At 43.6% G+C, this 24633-nt stretch overlaps 1 protein-coding gene across 2 annotated transcripts in view; it reads left to right on the forward strand.

Annotated features, from left to right (window-relative positions):
- The window catches only part of GDAP2 (ganglioside induced differentiation associated protein 2), a 130858-nt gene that overhangs the window by 84793 nt on the left and 21432 nt on the right, over positions 1 to 24633 (forward strand). For both annotated transcript variants that reach the window (XM_030204018.1, XM_030204019.1), the window contains exons 10-12: positions 10984 to 11060; positions 11449 to 11588; positions 18990 to 19044. In XM_030204018.1, the coding sequence (XP_030059878.1) occupies positions 10984 to 11060; positions 11449 to 11588; positions 18990 to 19044 (272 nt within the window). The remainder of the gene's footprint in view (positions 1 to 10983; positions 11061 to 11448; positions 11589 to 18989; positions 19045 to 24633) is intronic.

Consider the following 24633-nt stretch of genomic DNA (forward strand, 5'->3'; position numbering starts at 1 on the left):
GATTTCTCTCCTGTGCCAGTGGGTAGAGAGCCATATTTTGGCCTTACATGTGGCCCACATTGCCAGCGATGTGCAGACTAATTTTTCCTCATTCGGAATGCTCTGGATCTAAGCAGGTGGGAGTTGGGGTCATATTCATTTTGTCCATATCCATTTTACTGCCTAAATCAAGTGAATCTAGGCAATTAACGTGATTAAAAGAAAATGGGAGAGACAAGGACAGATAAAGGGCAATTCAATAAATTTGCAGAACCAATAGGGGAAGGTGGAGAAGAAATAATACAATATTACATGAAGGAGAAAACAAGGGAGAAAAATTTGGGCAGAGAAAATAGCTTTCTTACCTACCACACCACTTTGCACACCTGTGGTTACAGTATCAGATCATTTCAAGAGAGAAAGCTGTGGAGAAGTCACAAGCCTACCTACCACACCACTTTGCGCACACCCCATGGTTACAGTGTTAGATCATTTCAAGAGGGAAAACTGTAGAGAAGTCACAAGCCTTAAGGTGAGATTTGAAATTGGAGATTGAGGGTTCTAATCCCAAGTAAAGGGGAAGGTTATCCATTAGAATTGGTACTATGATATTAAAGCAGTGAAACCAAAATTGAGCAAGAGTGAATTTCAGAAATCAAGCTTAGAGATGACAAGAGCTAGGATTAAAGTACGAAGAGATGCCTGTTTTGAGAACGTGTCATAAAGAACTGATTCCCTTAGAGTGAAGGTAGACAGTAAAAAGAGAGAAATTGAAGACTGGATAATAGAATTAAATCTGGACAGAGATAGAAAATCGAAGAAAGGAAAAGAAGGAAAGAAAAAGACAAACTGACAGGAAATCCTGGCAAGAGAGTTTAGAGAAGATGAGGATATGAGAAACCAGAGACTGGACACCAAAATGGCTAGATAACATAGGAAGAAACAAGAATTTTATTTTTAGTTTAAAGTAAAAGTAGTATGGTAGCAGTGTTAATAATACATATAATTACAAAATGGAAATAAAGTGATTATCTTTTTATTGGATTCATTTTAATACATTTTTGATTGTCAGGACATGATACCATAACAGCAGTATAATGTCCTGACCTGAGGAAGGGGGTTTTGGCTTCAGAAAGCTAATTGAAAAATGTATTTAGTCCAATAGAATGGTGGTATCATATTTTCCATTTGTTTTATTTGCATTTATTACTTTGTAATGTAGGGTTGGAATATGTCAATTTTTGAAATTGACTCTGTATTTTTATATTTTGCTAGTACAAGGGTGAAATGCATAACTTTTTCTCTGGTATTGTAGTAGAGGCTGGCTTTTTGGGGGTCCAACTTAATTTTTGTCTACATATTGCTATTTTTTAGTTTGTGGTTACTTATTCTGTATTGGGTAAAGGTCTACCTGTTTTCGGCAAGTGTGAGAGGCATGGTTTTCTGTTAGCATTGACTGTACAGGATCAATCTGCACTAATAGGTTTATTGATGGTAAAGTGCCCACTGCAGAGTTTGTGGTGCCATTTTTTCTTAGGTAGGTTCTTGTGTAACATGTGGAAGTTACTGCTATTATGGTATGGTAGAATTGCTTTGTAGGTCCTGAGTGATATTTGTAGTGTTTTGTATGACTTTATAGTGTGCCTGGTACTAAATTTTGGATTTGGATTTAGATCATACCTTTTTCAGTAGTAGCTCAAAGCAAGTTACATTCAAGTAAAGTAGGTATTTCCTTGTCCCTGGGGGACTTACAATTTAAGTTTTGTACCTGAGGCAGTAGAGGGTTAAGCAATAGGTACAAGATCTCAAGGAGCAGCAGTGGATTTTGAATCCTGGCATCTTTGGTTCTCAGGTTTCTGCTCTACCCATTAGGTACAGATAATACATATTATCTATGTAAGCTGCATCTAATGTTTGCTAGACTTTAGCACATAAGCAGCGCCACGCTGGGAAAAGACCACAGGTCCATCAAGCCCAGCACTCTGTCTCCGACAGCTGCCAATCCAGGCCCCAAGAACCTGGCAAAAAACCCCAAATTTAATAATGATCAATGGACTTTTCCTTCAGGAATCTGTCCAGACCCCCTTTGAATTCAGCAGGGCCAGCTGCCATCACTACCTTCTCCGGCAATGAGTTCCAGAGTCTAACTACGCGCTGAGTAAAGAAAAACTTTCTCCGATTTGTTTTAAACCTACTACATTCTAATTTCATGTGTCCCCTAGTTCTATTATTGTTAGAAAGTGTAAACAAACGCTTCACATCTGTCCGCTCTACCCCACTCATTATTTTGTAAACCTCTATCATATCACCCCTCAGCTGCCTTTTCTCCAGGCTAAAGTGTCCTAGCCGTCTTAACCTCTCCTCATAGGGTAGTCTTCCCATCCCTTTTATCATTTTTGTCGCCCTTCTCTGCACCTTCTCTAATTCCTTTATATCTTTTTTGAGATGAGGTGACCAGAGCTGAACACAATACTCCAGGTGTGGTCGCACCATGGAGCGATATAACGGCATTATAACATCCTCATGCTTGTTTTCCATCCCTTTTCTAATAATACTCAACATTCTGTTCACCTTCTTAGCTACTGCAGCACATTGAGCTGAAGATTTCAACGTCCTATCCACGATGACTCCCAGATCCCTTTCTTGGTCCGTAACTCCTAAAGCGGAACCTTGCATAACATAGCTGTAATTCGGGTTCCTCCTTCCCACATGCATCACTTTGCACTTGTCAACGTTGAACTTCATCTGCCATTTGGACGCCCAATCCCCCAGCCTCATGAGGTCTTCTTGTAATCTTTCACATTCCTCCTGCGACGAGACGACCCTGGATAACTTTATGTCATCTGCGAATTTAATTACCTTGCTAGTTACTCCCATCTCGAGGTCGTTTATAAATATGTTAAAAAGCTGTTTGCTGTTGAGTTACCAGAGCCATTTAGCAACCTACCAAAAGCATTGATTGGTAAATTATTTTACGGTTGCTGGTAAACTCAAGGTTTCTATTACAGTGCTGCTGAACATCATGTTCACATGGCCAACAGGTAGATGCTGGACTTGGGAACTAGGCTGACTGAGATCCAAGTGTTAAAGTGACTAAAGTAGCAGATCCAAAATGTTGAAACTGGCCAGTTTTTCATGTCATGGGTCCATAAGCAGTCTGAAAAAGTTACATGTTTGAACTTCTGTAACTTTTATTTATTTATTTTTTTCACTTGAAAGGATGGTGTTTGTACTGTTAGATTTTTGCTCTAACAGAATTCATTAAAACCTCATTTTTTTTTATTTCTGGCGACTTTAGTCACGTTTCCAGAATACTGCAAATACTATTCTGTTTAATATGTTGTATTTTGCTGTGCAGTAATTTGATTTTTTTTCTTTTTGTACATAATTCCCTAGCATGTGTGCATAATACCATCGACAACAGAGGTACAGGGGGAGGCAGCTGGTAAACAGTGAAGGGGTTCCTCCCTGCTGTGTTCAAAAGTGCCCATACTGCTGCCCTTTTTTAAACAGTGGTGCTCAACCGAGGGGGGGGGGGAGCATTGTTTCCTCTAAGCTGTGCTAAACATCCATAGCTGAGTAAAATTCAGAGTATCTATAAACATGTAGTTAAATTACAGGCAAACAAATGGCTCACGGAATTTTTTCCAGCCTCCATGTGAGTGTGTGTAATGTAATGAAAAATTTTTGCTCATATCAATTCAGTCCTTTTCTCATGAAGAAAAATTGTTGCTCACATCAAGTCAGTCCTTAGAGGGAACATTGTTGGTGAGTCTTTCTCCGTTGCCTAAATGTGACAAATTCTTTTTGTAAGTCAGGCCACCTTTTTTATTGTTCCATGGATGTCAATGCAAAGTGGAAGTAGCATCTAAGACCCCCTTTGTCCCAGTGGATAAAGGAGGCCGTCAAAATGGCATACCTATTGAACAAGAAGTTGATGCCTTTCATTTTGGGGGCCCAGCCACCTAATGTGCCGAGACGGATCCTAGAAGATATTTGTAAGACAGTGACATGGTAATTGCTGTACTCCTTTATTAAAAATTATAAACTAGGAGTATTCTGCCTTATGGCGCCTTTTAGGATTGCTCTTTGCTAATCTCACCTGGATCAGTGAAGCTTGGGTACATCCCATTTGTCTGGCTTGGTCTAGCAAGATAAGGAAGGTGAAATTTGGTTTTATCTGCTAACTTCCTTTCTGTCCTGCTAGACCAGTCCAGTTCTCATCCACAAAGACTACAGGCTGCTCTGATGTGGTTTTTTTTTTTCTTTCACTACTAAGTGCTGATTGATGGGCACTGGGCTCTCTGGTGCTATCTATGTACATAACCACTTCCTATGGAGAGTCTCTGCTTATTGGTTGTGTTGGTTTGTCGCTTAAGGGTTCATTGTATAACTCTGCTTTGTCAAAGGTATACTGGTAAGATCCAAACCTACACCAGTCCTTATAGTGGTGATGTCACTGAATGTCAGTGTTCTGCCTCCATCTGCTGGTTGGGGAGCACAACCCACTTGTCTGAACTGGTCTAGCAAGACTAAAGGAAAGGAAATTAGCAAGGAAGACCATATTTCACCTTTTTTAACATCAAAAGTGTAGTTACCATAGTTAATCTTGGGATAAAACCAGGAAAAGGCTCGGCATACTCCGGTTTGTCTAAGAGAAAAATTCATATATCTGGCTCTGTGGAGGTTGGAAAACTACAGTGATTCTTTGAAATACACTTCTCAAGTAACTGGGGAGACTGCATGGCTCAAGGGTATTATAGAAACCTAGAAAATGACTGCAGGTAGACTATAGATGCTGTCCAGCCTGCCCAACCATACCATCCACTCTTTTCTATCCCTAAGAGATTATATGCTTGTCCCAGGCATTCTTGAATTCAGTTTCTTTGTCTCTACCATCTCCACCGGGAAGCTGCTCCATGCATCCACAACCCTTTCTGTAAAGAAATATTTCCTTAGATTACTCCTGAGTCTATCCCATTTTACCTTTATCCTACACACCCTTATTCTATGAGTTGAGAGACTTTCCTCCTGTGCATTTATGCCACAGAGGTATTTAAATGTCTCTCTCATGTTTCCCCTCTCCTGCCTTAGTATACATATTGAGTTCTCTAAGTCTATCCCTATATAGTTTATGATGAAGACCACTAACCATTGTAATATCCTCCTGACCAACTCCATCCTGTTTATATATCTTTTTGAAGGTGCAGTCTCCAGCATTATACACTGTACTCTATATGGGGCCTCGGAAACCTATACAGCGGCATGATCCATCTTTTTCCTGCTGGCCATTCCTCTGCCTATGCACTCAAGTATCCTTCTGCCTTTTCTACCTGTATGGCCACCTTGAGATTATTAGTCACCCCATCTAGTTCTCTTTTCATACACACTCCTGAGCACACAGTACTCTTCACAGCTATAGTGTACCATGTGCTCAGGAGATTTGATAGCATCTGCATTTTTTAGCTTTTAATCTTAGCTGCCAAATTCTAGGCTGTTACTTCAAGCTTCACTAGATCCTTCTCATGCTGTCACAACATGACAAACCTTTTTACCTTCAGGCTACCAGTTCAAATGCAGCTCCATAAGCACTTAAAAATGGTGCATCTGAAATGAGATCGGTAGTCTCCATCTAGTTCTTGGATCTATTCTCAACACATCCCCTTTGTTACTTATGAGCTTGCAAGTGCTGCTGCGTGTCATTGATTAGTGCAAGGACGTGTGGAAAAAGATCAAAGTGATTTGGAGTTAGTCCACTATTTAGCAGGTCAAATGAACACGTGTAGCCTTATAATCACACAAGTCTTCCTGTGTAGTGTTTCAAAAACTTAAACAATATAATAGATCATATTATAAATATGCTGGAACACATGAGGGAAGCATGAGATTAAGGCACTTGAGTTCCTTCTCCTTAATTAAATCACCAGTATGTGTTATCAGTATCTGTGATAAGAACATAAGGTTCTTCTAGCCCAGTATCCTGCTTCTAATATTGGCCAAGCCAGGTAATAAGTACCTGGCAGGATTCCATGCTACATGCCCCCAGGAATAAATGATGGCTTTCCCCAAGTCTATCTTAATAATAATTTATGGATTTTGCTTCTAGGAATTTGTCCAAACCTTTTTTCTATAAAGCAAGCTATACTTACTGCTTTTACCAAAGCTTAACTGTGCATTGAGGAAAAAAATATTTTTTTCCTGTTTTTTGTTTTAAAAATATTACTTTCTAACTTCATGATGTGCTTCCTTAGTACTTTCTGAAAGAGTAAATAATTTGCACTTACCCATTTCGTATAGTCAGGATTTTGTAGATCTCGGTCATAGTCCCTCTCAGCTGTTTCTTCTCCAAGCTGAAGAGCTCTAACCTCTTCAGCCTTTCATAATATGAGAGTTGTTCCAGCTCTTTAATCGTTTTGGTTGCCCTTCTCTGTACCTTTTCTAATTCTGCTAAATTATTTTTCAGATGTGGCAACCAGAATAGCACATAAGGTGCAATTTGTACAGTGGAGTGATACGGGGCATTATAATAATCTTAGCTTTATTCTCTGTTCCTTTCCTGATAGGTCCTACTATTCTGTTTATTTTTTGACCACTGTCGCACACTGAGCAGAAGAGTTCAATGTATTGTCCACGATGACACCTAGATATTTTTGCTGGATTGTCACTCCTAATTTAGAACTTGACATCATCTAGCTATAATTTGAGTTATTCTTCCTTATGTGCATCATTTTGCACTTAAACACATTACATTTCTTCTGCCATTGGGATGCCCAGTCTGTGTGTCTTGTGAGCTCCTCCTTGCAATTTCTTACAGTTCATATGCACACATGCAATTAAATGGTTCAGTATCATCTGCAAATTTGATTATCTCACTAGTCATTCCCATTTCCAGATAGTTTATAAATGTTAAAAAGCACTGGTCCCAGTTCAGATCCCTGTGACATGCTACATTATTCACCCTCTTCCATGAAGAGAATTGTCCATTAAACCTGTTTTTTCTATTTATTTATTAACATGAATTATACTGGGACAGACAAAAGTTCTATCAAGCCCTTATTCTGTTTCCAAAAGTGGCCAGTTCAGATCATAGGTACCTAGTAGGATCCCAAAAGTAAATACATTCCAGGCTCCTTATCCTGGGAATAAGTAGTGGATTTTTCCCACGTCCACCTTAATGGTTTATGGACCTTTCTTCTAGGAACTTGTCCAAACCTTTTTTTTTTTTTTTTAAACCTGACTTTTACTGCATTCCCTGGCTGTGAATTTCAGAGCTTAATTATGTGCTGAGTGAAGAAATATTATCTCTGATTTGTTTTAAATGTTCTAGTTTTATTGCATGCCCCCTAGTCCTCTTGTGTTTGGAAAGTGTATGAGGAGAACCAGAGACTGGTCCCATTTGGGAAGTTCTGGTTCTGATTTGACTCATACAAAACATTAAACAAGTGATTCATGTCCGTTCCACTCCACTCATTTTATAGACCCCTATCATACCTCCTCTCAGCCGTCTGTTTTCTAAGCTGAAGAGCCCTAACCTCTTTTGGTCTTTTCTCATTAGGGGGAGGTCCCTTCTATTTAATCATTTTGGTCACCTTTCTCTGTAGTCATAAGTACATAAGTAATGCCGCACTGGGAAAAGACCAAAGGTCCATCGAGCCCAGCATCCTGTCCACGACAGTGGCCAATCCAGGCCAAGGGCACCTGGCAGCTTCCCAAACGTACAAACATTCTATACATGTTATTCCTGGAATTGTGGATTTTTCCCAAGTCCATTTAGTAGTGGTTTATGGACTTCTCCTTTAGGAAACTGTCTAACCCCTTTTTAAACTCTGCTAAGCTAACCGCCTTCACCACGTTCTCCGGCAACGAATTCCAGATTTTAATTATGCTTTGGGTGAAGAAAACTTTTCTCTGATTTGTTTTAAATTTACTACACTGTAGTTTCATCGCATGCCCCCTAGTCCTAGTATTTTTGGAAAGTGTGAACAGACACTTCACATCCACCTGTTTCACTCCACTCAATATTTTATATACCTCTATCATGTCTCCCCTCAGCCGTCTCTTCTCCAAGCTGAAAAGCCCTAGTCTTCTTAGTCTTTCTTCATAGGGAAGTCGTCCCATCCCCGCTATCATTTTAGTCGCCCTTCGCTGCACCTTTTCCAATTCTACTATATCTTTCTTGAGATACGGCGACCAGACTTGAACACAGTACTCAAGGTGCAGTCACACCATGGAGGGATACAACGGCATTATAACATCCTCACACCTGTTTTCCATACCTTTCCTAATAATACCCAACATTCTATTCGTTTTCCTAGCCACAGCAGCACACTGAGCAGAAGGTTTCAGTGTATTATCGACGATGACACCCAGATCCCTTTCTTGATCCGTAACTCCTAACGTGGAACCTTGCATGACGTAGCTATAATTCGGGTTCTTTTTTTCCACACGCATCACCTTGCAGTTGCTCACATTAAACGTCATCTGCCATTTAGCCGCCCAGTCTCCCAGTCTCATAAGGTCCTTCTGTAAATTTTCACAATCCTGTCACAAGTTAACGACTTTGAATAACTTTGTGTCATCAGCAAATTTAATTACCTCGCTAGTTACTCCCATCTCTAAATCATTTATAAATATGTTTAAAAGCAGCGGTCCTAGCACAGACCCCTGAGGAACCCCACTAACTACCCTTCTCCATTGTGAATACTGCCCATTTAACCCTACTCTCTGTTTCCTATCCTTCAACCAGTTTTTAATCCACAATAGGACATTTCTTCCTATCCCATGATTCTCCAATTTCCTCTGCAACCTTTCATGAGGTACCTTGTCAAACGCCTTTTGAAAATCCAGATACACAATATCAACCGGCTCCCCTTTGTCCACATGTTTGTTTACTCCTTCAAAGAATTGAAGTAAATTGGTCAGGCAAGAAGTTTGGTGACTGCTAATGTGGAACCCTGCATCATTTAGCTATAGTTTGGGTTCCTCTTCCTTAAGTTCATCACTTTGCACTTGCTCACTTTAAATTTCATGTGCCATTTGAATACCCAATCTCAGTCATCTTGCAATTTCTCACAGTCCTTTTTGTCATGTATCAATTTTGAATAACTTTGTATCAGCAAATTTAATCAGCTCGCTTGTTCCTGTCCCAGCACAGATCCCTGCGTAAACCTGGTAGCACTTTATAAATGTTAAGTAGTAGTAGTAACTTCACTATTCACCCTTGTCCATTGAACTTGACCATTTAACTAGTTCTCACATTTAACTAGTTCTCAATCCACAAAAGGACATTACCTCCTATCCCATGATTTTTTTTTTATTTCCTCAGGAGTCTCTCATGAGGTAGTGTGTGAAATGCTTTCTGGAAATCCAGATACTGTCAACCAACTCACCTTTATCCTCTTGTTCACACCTGCAAAAACACTTAGAATGGTGAGGCATGGCTTCCCTTGGCCAAATACGTGATAGCTTTGTCCCATTAAACCATGCTTATGTATATGTTCAGTAATTTTGCTCTTTATAATAGTTCCTACCATTTTGCCCAGCACAGACAGAAGGCTCATATGTCTAGTTTCTTGGGTCACATCTGGAACCCTTTTAATTTTAAAGATAGGTTGCAAGTATCTAATAATAGATCTGCAATTTTATTTTTCAGTTCTGTCAGTACTCTGGGATTCATATCATCCAGTCCAGTCGATTTGCTACTCTAGAGTTTGTGAACCTAGAAGATGTAATAGGGCAATTGACAGCGATTTGTTTCAGTTCCTCCAGCTTATCACCATTTAAATACCATTTCCGGCATGTCTGTCTCCCCCACATCTTCTTCAGTGAACACAGAAGCAATTCCCAGTCTACAACAGAACATTGCCTCCTATCTCATGGCTTTTTTAATTTCCTCAGAAGCCTCTCATGAGGGACTTTATCTAAAGCTTTTTGAAAATCTAGATACACTTTATCAATTGGCTCACCTTTCCCCACATGTTTGTTCATGTCTTCCGGAAATAAAAATGTAACACATTGGTGAGGTAAGTCTTCCCTTGGCTTATATCCATGTTGATTCTGTCCCATTAAACCTTGTTTGTGTGTTCAGTAATTTTGTTCTTTATAAAGTAACAAGTATATTCTACTCTCCAACTCCATTCTTATACTTATTTGTACCACTCATCTCTTATAGAGAGCTGACAGATCAATGGCTAACAAATTCAAAAGACTGTCGTTTTGCAATTTTGGACCTGGCATTTCAAGGAAAATATTCCTCAAAAAAATCTCTCTTAACTTTCTTCTTAGAACTTAGAAGATAGAACTTTTCCTGTGTTTATTTCCTGGCAGTGAGTTCCATAACTAAGTACCAAATCTTTAAGAAAGTCATCTGCCCTGTTGTGGGTCTGATCTTTTGTTGTCTAGGCACCACTAAAAGTCTCAGGAGTAGAGATTAGCTAGAATGTATGAGGATAGTAAGTCTATCAAATAGTGGGGAATAGCTTGGTATAAACATTTATATATTAAATTCAATTTGTTTAAAGTCCATATTGACCTATAGCCAGTACATTTCCACAAAGATGGAGTATACCTTATGTCAGTAGTCCCCAGATCATGAATGTTCATGAGAGAGATCTGCATGCAGTGGAGGAAGTGCATGCAGTCTCTTTCAAGAATATTCAGTGTGGATATCCTGAAAACCTGACTGGTTGGGGAGCCCCCAGGATAGGTTTGGGAACCACTGCCTTACGTGTTTGCTTTCCTTTTTTTTTTAACACCTTTAATATTAGTGTGTTGGGCTAATTGCAACCTTGACTTTTTATGTAAGCTGTAGTAAAGATGGTTGAAATAATCTAGTCTATTTATAAGGAATTACTATATAAAAACACACACACACACACACATATATATATAGATAGATAGATAGATAGATAGATAGATAGATAGATATAAGAGAGAGAGGTATTGAGAGATTATGTATAAACACACATATGCTTAACTGAATGAAGTGTGTTTATGCTTCTGCAGGTGTGGATAACTATGGCCGGACTGTTATGGTAGTTGTCGGACGAAACATTCCTGTAACACTAATAGATATGGAGAAGGTAAGTCTGGTCTTTTTTTTTCTCTCTCTGCCCTGTTCAATTAAATTAAATCCATGTCTTACAATGGTCAGATACAATTTTTTTTCCCTTCAGGCAACCCTCAATGTGAAAAAAACAGCACTTCTGTTTCTTTCACTGAGCACCTGTTTTTCTTTTGTTAAATACAGATTAAGATTATTTTTCATGGTTTCTCCTATTTTTGACTTCTCAGTTTACTCATGTAAGTTGTTTGCCATTTACTAGTACCAGGGCACAATTTCTTAAACAGGAAAGACCTTAGTCTGTTGTGGAGGCTGGATATGGCATAATGGTTTCCAGCATGGGTATGATTGACTTCATGATTCTGAAATGTTCTAATTAAAATTTTGTTTAAACTTTTCCATTACAGGCTCTTTTATATTTTATCCATGTGATGGATCATATTGCAGTAAAAGAATTTGTTATTGTGTATTTCCACACTCTTACCAGTGAGCACAACCACCTGGATTCTGACTTCCTGAAGAAAATGTATGATATCGTTGACATCAAGTAAGTATCAGTCAGATACTTCTAGTTCTGAGCACTAGTGAAGTAGAATGCAAAATAACTATATTTTATTCAGGGCACTTTAATATTAACCCTATGAGTAAACATAAAGTATAATGTTCATACAAGAATATAAGAACTGCATGCTAGGTCAGACCAAAGGTTTAAGCCCCAGCATCCCATATTAGACAATGACCAGTCCTGCTTATCCCAGGAGTAAGCAGTGGCTTCACCCAGTTTACCTGGGTAAAAATAATTTATGGACTGGATGTGTCCATTTAAACCCAACTACGATGGATGCCTTGACCACATCTTCTGGCAACAAATTCCACTTGGTCTTGAGCAGAAAAAAAATGTACTTTCTCTTGTTTTAAATCTGCTACATGTTAATTTTATGGCAGGTTTCCTAGTTCTGTCTTCACCTTTTCTAATGCAGCCATTGCCAACTCTGATCTGTTCCTTTTGACTTTCTTCCATTTTTTTGTACCCATCCATTTAGATTTTATTCATATTATCCAGTCTTCGGTCTTCCTCTTTTTATTATGTCTACCTACAGCTTTTCATCTCTTTCCCTCACTCTGACCCTCTCATTTTCCTTTCTCATATTCTCTAGTTTTTCACTAGCTCTTCCTCTCTCCCACTGCCATCCAGCAACTCTTCTCTTGTCTCTCTCTCTCTCTCTCCCCACCTTCCATTCAGCAACTCCTCTTTTGTGTGTCTCTCTCTACCATCCGGCAACTCCTGTGTGTCTCTTTCTCCACCTACCATCCATCAACTCCGCTGTCTGTGTGTGTGTCTCTGTCTCTCCAGTCCGCTCCCTACACTATTCAGCATTGCCTCGTCTCTCTCTGTCTCCCCCTAGCCAACATTACCTCTCTCTGCTATCTCTCATTTTTGCCAGCCCATTGTCTCCCTACCTTATCGAGTATTGCCCCATCTCTCTCTTTCCCACCCCTTCCATCCAGTCTTACCTCATTTCTGTCTCCCTATCCACCGCCACCCTTTCATTCCTTTCAAATCATTACTCCTCCATCACTGGGCCCACACTAATGAAAAAAAAAAAGCATAGAAGAGCATGGGACCCAGCTCTCTGCAGCACCACTAGTGCTTCCTGTGCCGGTTCCAGAAGTTTACATCAGAGGAGGCGGGACTGGTGCAGGAAGCGCTAGCGGCGCTGCAGAGAGCCAGGTTCCACACTCTTCTGTGGTTGGTTGTTAGTGGAGATGCAACAGGAGGGAGCGAAACTGTGCTGTAGGGCGGGGTGGATGGGAACAGAGAGGCAGCAGGCAGGGAAGTTTGCAGTTCAGGCTTAGCCTCCTCAAGCCTCTTATATGGGCACCTATGTGTGTTGTTATGTTCCAAGATTTCATCATAAAGTTGGCTGTATGACATTAAACTGGCTGGTTGACAAGATGGTATGTTACCAACTGCCTGTTTATGATGCGATTGTTTAATCATGAAGACGTGCTAACTGTGCAGACAGAATGCAAGGTACAGCTCTGGTTGCCTTTTTTGGGCAGAATAGATAGACTGGTGCGGGTCTTTATCTGCTGAAATTTACTATGTTACTGTGTTAATGTAACTAAACATATACCATCACAAGGTGTATGCAGTGCTTTACAGACACATAGAATAGAGGCTCTCTACTTAGTAGACAGTCTAGTTGACAGACACATTGAGGATAAATAGTAAGAAATGTAGATTGTGTCAGGGCATTAATCCAGTATTTCTTTCTCCTCTTCCCTATTACCCAGTAATAGAAGGCTAGGATGCAGATGAATTTGTAAGAAAATCTGAAATAGAAATTTCCATTATGAAGCTTCCCACTATTCCAGAACCTGTGGGATAGTTGTGTCAATCAACTAGCAGGTGGAGATAAAGAACTGTAAACTGACTGAGACATATCTGTCTTGGCATCCAGTCCAACTCTTATTTTCTTTTTCCAGCAGATGAATGCACACACTTTTTTCAGCCTCTGGTTCTGAGTGCTTTGCTCCTGGTCCAGTTGGTCAACTGGTCTTCAGTTGAGCTTTGCGGGTGGCTTGAGTCCGCAAAGTCCTATCTGGAGATCTTCAGATACCTGTCTCTGGTGCCCTGCAAATTTACTACTTCCCTTCCTTCAAATTTCCCCATTTCCTGTGGAGCTCTCCTTTTTTTAGCACAGCAACCTCTTTAAAAAAAAAAAAAAAAAAAAAAAAGGTTTACTGGAGAGTGTGGGACAGAGTATCAGTTCTGATTCTTTCTCATGTGTGGTAAGGCGGATAAAAGTTGGATTCGGAACAGCTTGGAGAGCTGCAGGTTCTACTTGGTGCATGGGAAAGATCGTAACTCACCGCTTGGGACTGTATTGTGCTGAGCATGTGATAGTCGGGGTGAATGACGACTCCCGCGGAGGCAGTTAAGTTGTTTTCCTGTGGTGGGACCCACCGGTCAACGTCAGCCAAATGCAGTGCATTCAAACCAGGAATCCCGTGGGATTTAGGGGAAACAGTCGATGGCAGCACGTCTTCAGGCTTGGCGTAGCATCAGACTATGCTGGGGACTTTGCGCTCTCCAGCAGGGCCGGTTCGCAGTTTGATGCTGGAGAGTGTGGGAACGGGCACTATTTTGTCAGGACCAACTAGCAGTGAGGAACAGCACGCGTGGAGCACAGCCGTCATTTTACAACCTCTGGGCCTGACATAGCTTTCAGCTGCATCGGGATCTTTTTCTCCAGAGTTTATATTGCTTTTACACTAGGTCTATTTATTGAAACAGGAACAGTCCTCTGTCCACTCCTGGAGGTCTATCTCTGCTTCTCCCTCCTTATCTGATGTGGCCACAACCCATTCAGATAAGGAGCCATCATTGAAGGAGCCATTAGAGGAGGGAGAATGACCTGAAATTACTGAAGTGGTTTCATAAATAGCTAGGTACTCTTATTTCTGAGGCACTGTGCTTTGGCGTCAGGAGTTCCATCTTCGTCAGTCATGAGGGGGCTTAGAGATCCTTCTAAGGCCTTCTCGATGCATCCAGACATTCAAGACCTGATCACAGCACAATGGGTCTCACCGGATGCGGGGCTGAGAGTGGAAAGCCTTGGCTCGCCTGGACCTGTTGGTTTCGGAGGAGAGAGAGAAATTGCAGCTTCCCAGGGTGGACTCCCTTGTTTGGTCGATGACTAAGATGACCACCTTGCTGTCGGAAGGGGGCATTGCCCGAAAAGACCTACAGGATAGGAAACTACAAGGCTTGCTGAAACAAGTCTTTAATGTGGCTTCTTTGGGCCTTCAAGCGACAGTTTGTATCTCCTTCATGGCAGGAGTATGCCTGAAGTGGCCTCAGCAGTCTGAAACACAAGAAGGGCGCCAAAACGCTATTTATGATATGTTATGGCCCACAGTATGGCTTTGGTTGTCGCTGCACGTTGGCAACTCTGGTAAATGGAGCTCCTTCTGAGGTGTTACCAGCGTTGTGTTGCAAGGTTCAGTTCTTGGGCCAGTTCTTCTTAACATTTTTGTAAGCAGTATTCCTGGAGGGCTGTCTGGTAAAGGTTTGTCCTGATGGTATAGATAACATGAGGAAGGACTTATTGAAGCTAGAGGAATAGTATGGAATTTGGCAGCTTTAAATTTAATGCCAAAAAATGTCGGGTCATGCATTTGAGCTGCAAAACCCAAGGGAACGGTACAGGTTAAGAGGTGAAGACCTTTTATGCATGAGAGAGGAGTGAGACTTGGGTGTTATCGTATGTGATGATCTTATGGTGGCCAAACAGGTAGAAAATGTGATGGCAAAAGCTAGAAGGATGCTTGGCTGCATAGGGAGAGGAATGGCCAGTAGGAAAAAGAAGGTCATGATGCCCATGTATAAGAATGAGACCTCATTTAGAATATTGTGTGCAATTCTGGAGAATGCACCTTCAAAAAAGTTATAAGCAGGATGGAGTCTGTCCAGAGGGACGGCTACTAAAATGGTCAGTGGACTTCGTCATAAAGCATATGGAGACAGACTTAACAATCTCAATATGTATTCTTTGGAAGAAAGGCAGGAGAAAGGATAGACATTTAAATAATTATGTGGCATAAATGCACAGGAGGCTCTTTCAAAATTTTGTAGAGCTTATTTTGTTTCTCGGAAATCAACACCTGTGTAAGTCATAGTCATTAATCATACTCTAGTGTAGAGGTTAGCCCCATGCTCTCTCATACTTGCAGCTCTCCCTTTCACACAAAGAACCCCATGAAACACATGCCTCAGCCACTCAACCCCATCTACCTTTATACTCCACTCTCACATTGCAGCAATTTGGCTGTAGTCAATCGTATTACATTTCAACCAGCCACATCCCTCCAGCATTTGGGCTGCTGTTCATTCACAAACTGCTCTTGAAACAGTCCATTGAATCTATTTGTTTCTTCCTGAGTTGTTGTGCTCAGACTTTCTCCAGAAATCCTGCTTCCTCCACACAGCACATCATGTGACCATCCCAGTTGTACATCTTTATGTCGGGGCTCAACAGATCCAAGGCGCTAAGTCATCTTGGTGCTTAAAAACGGAACCTTTCTACCAGGGATTTCATGACCCTGAATTGACTGTTGCCACAAAAATAAAAGACACACTATCTACACTTGCTTGCATTGCTCTTATTAAATTTAAGCCAGATGTGCAAATGTAGCTCAAGTGCTTGTTTCTTCTACAGCAATGGGAAGGGGAAGTATATCAAGCCAGCTGTATGGTTGAAGGAGTGTCAGACAGGTACAAGGTAGAGGCTATGGGGTGACTAACTGAGGGGAGCATAGGAGGTGGGGTAATGGTGAAGGATAGCTCCTTACAGGATAAGAGGTCAGGACTGCTGGGAGGAAAATGATTGAGTGAAAGCAGGGTATGAGGGAATAAGAGAGAGATTGGGGGACCTGACCTGTGTTACACAAAGCAAAAAGCCATTTTCTTTAGGTGCAGCTATTGGGAGTACCTGCTATGCTGCTGAAAATGGTGGTAGTGGTTGGGGGGGGGGGGTGGGAACCAGTAGCTTCTGCCAGCACAGTTCAGTTGTGTATTAAGAGCCTAATTTATCAAACTTTATTTACCCATAGACACAGAATTGAAAAATAAGACCTGATTTATCAACACTAAAGATACTGTGGTGGACTTGGGGGAGTGCAGAGGGCTTGAATGATCTCAGCAGCAGGCTGCTACTAGATTCAGAGAATTTGTCAAGGCCTTGTTAACACCAGTGGTTTCCATATTCAGTGACTGTGAAAGAAGTCTTGGTTATGTTCTTCCCCCTCCTGCTCAAGCTAAAAATAATAGGGATACATTCGTGTTTTCACTTACTTTGTTAACACAATGGAGCAAACAAATTAGGGCATCCCTGCAAAGATTAGATGCTTCATTTTTATTTTTAGCCATCACAGATCCACATTGACCCTAATATATTAATTTCAGCTAATGTGGAAAACATGTAAAGAATATCATGCCAAGCTATATGAAGGGAAATGTCATTCCAAGAGCTATTTTGGTTATGGTGGGTGGTTGTGTTATGGTGGTATCAGCTTTATTTGTATGTTCAATGTTTTTGAATGATTTAATGATTATGAGCAGATGTGATACATTTCAGCCGAGAAATAGGTAGATCATACTTGATTATTAGTCACTGGAACTCGATCATTCAGTCGGTATTTGTTCTGCAGATAGTGAAGCTTATGTCCTGTCATAGTTTGGTCATTGTAGAAGTTTAGTACTTATCTGTTTTAAGATACTTTTCATATTCCCTACTAGACAGAGTTGTTTTAAAATTTAATTCTACCTTGATGGTTGTATTAGGCAACACAGTTATTACATAGATGTCATAAACTGTCCGTAGAACCTCTGGCAAAACAATTTTCAGCAATGGCCAGCAGAACCCAAACTTTAGTAACTCTCTTATGTGATGATCAGAGGAGTTGGAAGAGAATAGCTGGGTTTTTTTTTTGTTTTTTTTGCTTTTTTTCTTTACAAGTATAATGAAAAACTAATTTTCCACTTTGTTAGATATACTGATTGCTTTTCTTCCTCCCCCCCCCCCCCCCTTGTGTCCTATTCTATTTATTATAAATTGTGGATGAATGTAGCATTATTTGCCAGGGTCCATCATGTCAGTTACAGGAGAGCTCCTGTAGATGGCAGTAGTAAAGCTAGGAACAATACCGAGCAAATCTGTTTTAGAAATTATAGATCTTAAGCTTAATATCCATATACATTTTATGCAGTTTTGATAGAATAAAAGTTTGGCTGGAAAGGTCACTTTTACCATCTGTAGTTTCTGGAAGTCCCAAAGATTGTCCATCAGGGTTAGTAAAAGGATCATTAGTTTTAACTGAATTTGTGAATGACGGAGCAAGAATTTTTATGTCTGAATGTACTTTAGGACAGTAATTCTCAACCAGTCCTCAAGTACCCACTGGTTAGTGTGGTTTTCGGGATATCCATAATGAATGTGAATGAGAGATTTGCATGCACTACCTCCAGTGGAAGGAAGTCTCTTAGGTGCATATTCATAAAAACATAAGTGTTGCTATTCTGCAATAAACCGAAGGTCCATCAAGCCCAGCATCCTGTTTCCAACAGTGGCCAATCCAGGTTACAAGTACTGGCAAGATCCCAAAATAGTACAATACATTTTATGCTGCTTATCCTAGAAATAAGCAGTGGATTTTCCCAAGTTCATCTTAATAATGGCTTACAGACTTCTTTTTCAGGAAGTTATCCAAACCTTTTTAAAACCCCTCTAAGCTAACTGCTTTTACTACGTTCTCTGGCAACAAATTCCAGAGTATAATTACATATCAAGTAAAGAACTATTTCTTTGATTTGTTTTAAATCTACTACTTTGTAACTTCATTGCATGCCCCCTAGTCCTGGTATTTTTTGAAAAAATAAACAAGCAATTCACATTCCACTCCACTCATCATTTTATAGACCTTTATCATATCTCCCCTCAGCCATCTTTTCTCCAAGCTGACTAAAATATCCATAGGTCCATAGTGCAAGTATATGGCTGGGTTTGTGAAAATAATTGAAGCTGACTGAAACATACAAGCATAAGCACTGCCTCAGAGCTACATTTTTGTATGGTATGCTGTTTAGTGCAACATTTTGAGGCAGAGTACATGGGCTCTGCACCAAATTTCTAGTGCCACAAGGGTCTTTGTGACTTCAGTGCAAAGTAAGAGGTCAAACTAACCTTGTTTCACTGTTGTGGTTACAGTCTTTGAGTATTCAGATACTGTGTGTCAGCTTTCTAATGTATATCTCCTCAAAGAACAAAGTCCTGATTCCACTAAAATGTTAATGTTCACAAGGGCAAACAGAAACTATGACAGTGTTTTTAAATGTAAAAAAAAATAAAACATTTGAAAATCTTGTTTTTATTCCTTAAACCAGGTACAAGAAGAACTTGAGGGCATTGTACTTTGTTCATCCAACATTTCGCTCAAAGGTAATGTGTCCATTCAAACAAAAAACTATTTCAGCCTGTAAAGTTTTGGATCGTAACAGGCCACCTCAAATTTTCTGAGACAACCCTGTCTATAGCTGTTTTGATGATTAGGGGGAGAAGGGAAGAGGGAATTTCCTCTGAGGACTGCTGTAAGCTACTTTCAGGCCTCACTTAATAGGTGCTTTTCCCATTTTGTGTCTAAGGGAAAAGAAAGCTTTATGAATCCCTGAATACAACACTGCAGGCCACTGACAGAAATTGCATAGCTAGCAGCCCCCAGCTGACCCTCCATTTGGTTCTAAGATCAATGCAAGAGTTCCTGCACTGAGTAATTCAAACTGAAGACAGAGCCACATGGTTTAAAGGAGGAAGCTCTTGCTCCAGCAGGCACCAGAGGAAAATGTCTAATATCATGGTAAACTGGTGCTTGAGATTTACTGAGCCCTGATAATAAGATCAGAGTTCATAAAATGGTATATTAATCATTCTTTTAAAGCAAGCTCAACTTCTACAGAGCATACAGTCAGCAGAACCATCCTTTACTCTTACAATATAAAGGGATTATATATGATGCTGCTATGGGGTTCACAGTAGTGGTATGATCTTGAGAGAAGAAACCATTTGGTACATTACTCTGACTTTATCTTCTTGTGCACCACTCTTATTGTAATTGATTTCTGAGCCTGTGCCCTGGAGCCAGACATTGTTGCCAAAACTTAAATATTCTAAACTTCATTGTGTTATATCTCCCTGAGAGTGTACATAGATGTTCAAACTAGACTAGATTTAGCACATGCTAATGCAAATTAATGTGCATTCTCCGAGGACAAGCAGGCTGCTTGTTCTCACTGATGGGTGACGTCCACGGCAGCCCCTCCAATCGGAACACTTTCTAGCAAAGTCCTTTGCTAGTCCTCGCGCGCCGATGCGCACCGCGCATGCGCGGCCGTCTTCCCGCCCGAACCGGCTTGTGCCGGCCAGTCTTCTTTTGTCCGTGCTCGGTACGGTTGTGTTTCGCCGTTCGCGCCCCAAAGTTGACCTCGCGCGTCGTTTTTCGACTTCGTTCTTCATAAAAAAAAAAAAAAAAGGTGTCGGAAGGAGACCTTTATGGTTTTCTCCCTTCCCGTACTTCTAGTTTTGCCCCGGTAAGTTTTCTTTCGTCGTCGGGGTAGGCCCTATTTAGGCCTCGGTCGAAGTTTTTCTTCCCCCTATTTTTGTGGTGCCATTTTTGCCATTTCGAGTTTTGATCTCGCCGGCGCGATTTTTCCGCCCATGACATCGAAGTCTTCCAGCGGCTTCAAGAAGTGCACCCAGTGCGCCCGGGTAATCTCGCTCACTGACAGGCACGCGTCGTGTCTTCAGTGTCTGGGGGCTGGGCACCGCCCTCAGGCCTGTAGTCTGTGTTCTCTTTTGCAAAAGCGGACTCAGGTAGCGAGATTAGCTCAGTGGAACGTTTTGTTCTCGGGCTCTTCGTCGGCATCGGCACCGGGAGTATCGACTGCTTCGACGTCGTCGGCACCCGGACCTTCATCCTCGCCCCCGATTGCATCGAGTGCATCGAGGCATCGGCACCCTGCATCGGGGCGACATCGGAGGGCTGCGTCGGCGTCGGTGGTATCGAGACCTCCTCGTCTGCTGATGTCGTCGGACGGTGGTGCTTCGTCTGGAGTGCAGGTGAGGGCTGTCCATTCCCCTGCTGGTGGCGGTGAGCCTTCGGGTGGGTCTCCCCCTACCCTGAGGGCTCCTGCGGTACAGGCCCCCCGAGACCGACCTTCTTCGGCCTCGGCCCCGAGGAAGAGACGGCTGGATTCTACGTCCTCCTCGTCGGTGCCGGGAAGCTCCGGTGACGTGCTTCGTTCCAAAAAAATCGAAGAAGCATCGTCACCGGTCCCCTTCCCGTGTCGGCACCGAGAGCTCTGGGTCGCCGAGGGAGTCGGCACCCAGTAAGCATCGGCACCGAGAGGACCGCTCGCCCCTCTGTTCAAGAGGTGTCGATGCGCTCCCCTTTGGACAGCCCGGAATAGCCTCCACGCCCGGAACAGGTTCTGACATCGACTCCTGCATCGGCTTCCATGTCTTTTTCCACAGCCGCTCTGCACGAGAGCCTCCGGGCCGTTCTCCCAGAGATCCTGGGAGAGCTGTTGCGCCCTACCCCTCCGGTACCGGGGGTGCTTGCGCCTCCGGTACCGTCGAGCGAGGCGCCGGCTGGCCCATTGTCCGGGGTGAGGTCTCCGACATCGGTGCCGCTTGCGGTACCGAGTGCGGTAGCCTCCCAGGAAGGCTCCCCGACTACGTCGGCGGAGGGAGCTTCGCCGGTGCGGGCGAGGGAGTCTACCTCTCGACGCTCCCACCGTGGCCGTGGTTCCACGGAGTCGAGCCGGGCACGGTTGCAGACACAGGTCCGTGAACTTGTGTCTGACACCGATGGTGAGGCCTCGTGGGAAGAGGAAGAGGACATCAGATATTTCTCTGACGAGGAGTCTGAGGGTCTTCCTTCTGATCCCACTCCCTCTCCTGAAAGGCAGCTTTCTCCTCCTGAGAGCCTGTCTTTCGCTTCCTTTGTCCGGGAGATGTCTACGGCCATCCCCTTCCCGGTGGTTGTGGAGGACGAGCCCAGGGCTGAAATGTTTGAGCTCCTGGACTATCCTTCTCCACCTAAGGAAGCGTCCACAGTACCCATGCATCATGTCCTCAAAAAGACATTGCTGGCGAACTGGACCAAGCCACTAAGTAATCCCCACATTCCCAAGAAGATCGAGTCCCAGTACCGGATCCATGGGGACCCAGAGCTCATGCGCACTCAGTTGCCTCATGACTCTGGAGTTGTGGATTTGGCCCTAAAGAAGGCCAAGAGTTCTAGGGAGCATGCTTCGGCGCCCCCGGGCAAGGACTCTAGAACCTTGGACTCCTTTGGGAGGAAGGCCTACTATGCTCGTGGCCAAGATTCAGTCCTACCAGCTCTACACGAGCGTACACATGCGGAACAATGTGCGGCAGTTGGCGGGCTTGGTGGACAAGCTCCCCCCTGAGCAAGCCAAGCCATTTCAGGAGGTGGTCAGGCAGCTGAAGGCGTGCAGAAAATTCCTGGCCAGAGGGGTGTATGACACCTTTGATGTTGCGTCCAGGGCCGCTGCTCAAGGTGTGGTGATGCGCAGACTCTCATGGCTGCGTGCCTCCGACCTGGAGAATAGAATCCAGCAGCGGATTGCGGACTCGCCTTGCCGTGCGGATAATATTTTTGGAGAAAAAGTCGAGCAGGTGGTACAGCAGCTCCACCAGCGGGACACCGCATTCGACAAGTTCTCCCGCCGGCAGCCTTCAGCCTCTACCTCTACAGGTAGAAGATTTTGGGGGGGAAGGAAGACTGTTCCCTACTCTTCTGGCAAGCGTAGGTACAATCCTCCTTCTCGACAGCCTGCGGCCCAGGCTAAGCCCCAGCGCGCTCGCTCTCGTCAGCAGCGTGCGCCTCAGCAAGGCCCCTCGGCTCCCCAGCAAAAGTAAGGGACGAGCTTTTGACTGGCTCCAGCAGAGCATAGCCGGCATCCAAGTGTCAGTGCCGGGCGACCTGCCAGTCGGAGGAAGGTTGAAAGCTTTTCACCTAAGGTGGCCTCTCATAACCTCCGATCAGTGGGTTCTCCAAATAGTCCGGCAAGGATACACCCTCAATTTGGCCTCAAAACCTCCAAATTGTCCACCGGGAGCTCAATCTTACAGCTTCCAACACAAGCAGGTACTTGCAGAGGAACTCTCCGCCCTTCTCAGCGCCAATGCGGTCGAGCCCGTGCCATCCGGGCAAGAAGGGCTGGGATTCTATTCCAGGTACTTCCTTGTGGAAAAGAAAACAGGGGGGATGCGTCCCATCCTAGACCTAAGGGCCCTGAACAAATATCTGGTCAAAGAAAAGTTCAGGATGCTTTCCCTGGGCACCCTTCTCCCCATGATTCAGGAAAACGATTGGCTATGCTCTCTGGACTTGAAGGACGCCTACACGCACATCCCGATACTGCCAGCTCACAGACAGTATCTGCGATTTCAGCTGGGCACACGTCACTTCCAGTACTGTGTGCTACCCTTTGGGCTCGCCTCTGCGCCCAGAGTGTTCACGAAGTGCTTGGCTGTAGTAGCAGCGGCACTTCACAGACTGGGAGTACACGTGTTCCCATATCTCGACGATTGGCTGGTGAAGAACACGTCCGAGGCAGGAGCCCTGCAGTCCATGCAGATGACTATTCGCCTCCTGGAGCTACTGGGGTTTGTGATAAATTATCCAAAGTCCCATCTTCTCCCAGTGCAGAAACTCGAATTCATAGGAGCTCTGCTGGATTCTCGGACGGCTCGCGCCTATCTCCCAGAGACGAGAGCCAACAACTTGTTGACCCTCGTCTCGCGGGTGCGAGCGTCCCAGCAGATCACAGCTCGGCAGATGTTGAGATTGCTGGGCCACATGGCCTCCACAGTTCATGTGACTCCCATGGCCCGCCTTCACATGAGATCTGCTCAATGGACCCTAGCTTCCCAGTAGTTTCAGGCTGCTGGGTATCTAGAAGACGTGATCCACCTGTCCACGAGTTTTCTCAAATCCCTGTATTGGTGGACGATTTGGTCCAATTTGACTCTGGGACGTCCTTTCCAAATTCCTCAGCCACAAAAAGTGCTGACCACGGATGCGTCTCTCCTGGGGTGGGGAGCTCATGTCGATGGGCTTCACACCCAAGGAAGCTGGTCCCTCCAGGAACGCGATCTGCAGATCAATCTTCTGGAGTTACGAGCGATCTGGAACGCTCTGAAGGCTTTCAGAGATCGGCTGTCCCACCAAATTATCCAAATTCAGACAGACAACCAGGTTGCCATGTATTACGTCAACAAGAAGGTGGGCACTGGATCTCGCCCCCTGTGTCAGGAAGCCGTCAGCATGTGGCTCTGGGCTCGCCGTCACGGCATGGTGCTCCAAGCCACATATCTGGCAGGCATAAACAACAGTCTGGCCGACAGGTTGAGCAGGATTATGCAACCTCACGAGTGGTCGCTCAATCCCCGTGTAGTGCGACAGATCTTCCAGGTGTGGGGCACCCCCTTGGTAGATCTCTTCGCATCTCGAGCCAACCACAAGGTCCCTCAGTTCTGTTCCAGGCTTCAGGCCCACGGCAGACTGGCATCGGATGCCTTCCTCCTGGACTGGGGGGAGGGTCTGCTGTATGCTTATCCTCCCATACCTCTGGTGGGGAAGACTTTGTTGAAACTCAAGCAAGACCGAGGCACCATGATTCTGATTGCTCCTTTTTGGCCGCGTCAGATCTGGTTCCCTCTTCTTCTGGAGTTGTCCTCCGAAGAACCGTGGAGATTGGAGTGTTTTCCGACCCTCATCACACAGGACGAAGGGGCGCTTCTGCATCCCAACCTCCAGTCCCTGGCTCTCACGGCCTGGATGTTGAGAGCGTAGACTTTGCCTCTTTGGGTCTGTCAGAGGGTGTCTCCCGTATCTGGCTTGCTTCCAGGAAAGATTCCACTAAGAGGAGTTACTTCTTTCTTTGGAGGAGGTTTGCCGTCTGGTGTGACAGCAAGGCCCTAGATCCTCGCTCTTGTCCTACA

This window comes from Microcaecilia unicolor, chromosome 5 (genome assembly GCF_901765095.1).
Source record: "Microcaecilia unicolor chromosome 5, aMicUni1.1, whole genome shotgun sequence".
NCBI classification, from domain to species: Eukaryota; Metazoa; Chordata; class Amphibia; order Gymnophiona; family Siphonopidae; genus Microcaecilia; species Microcaecilia unicolor.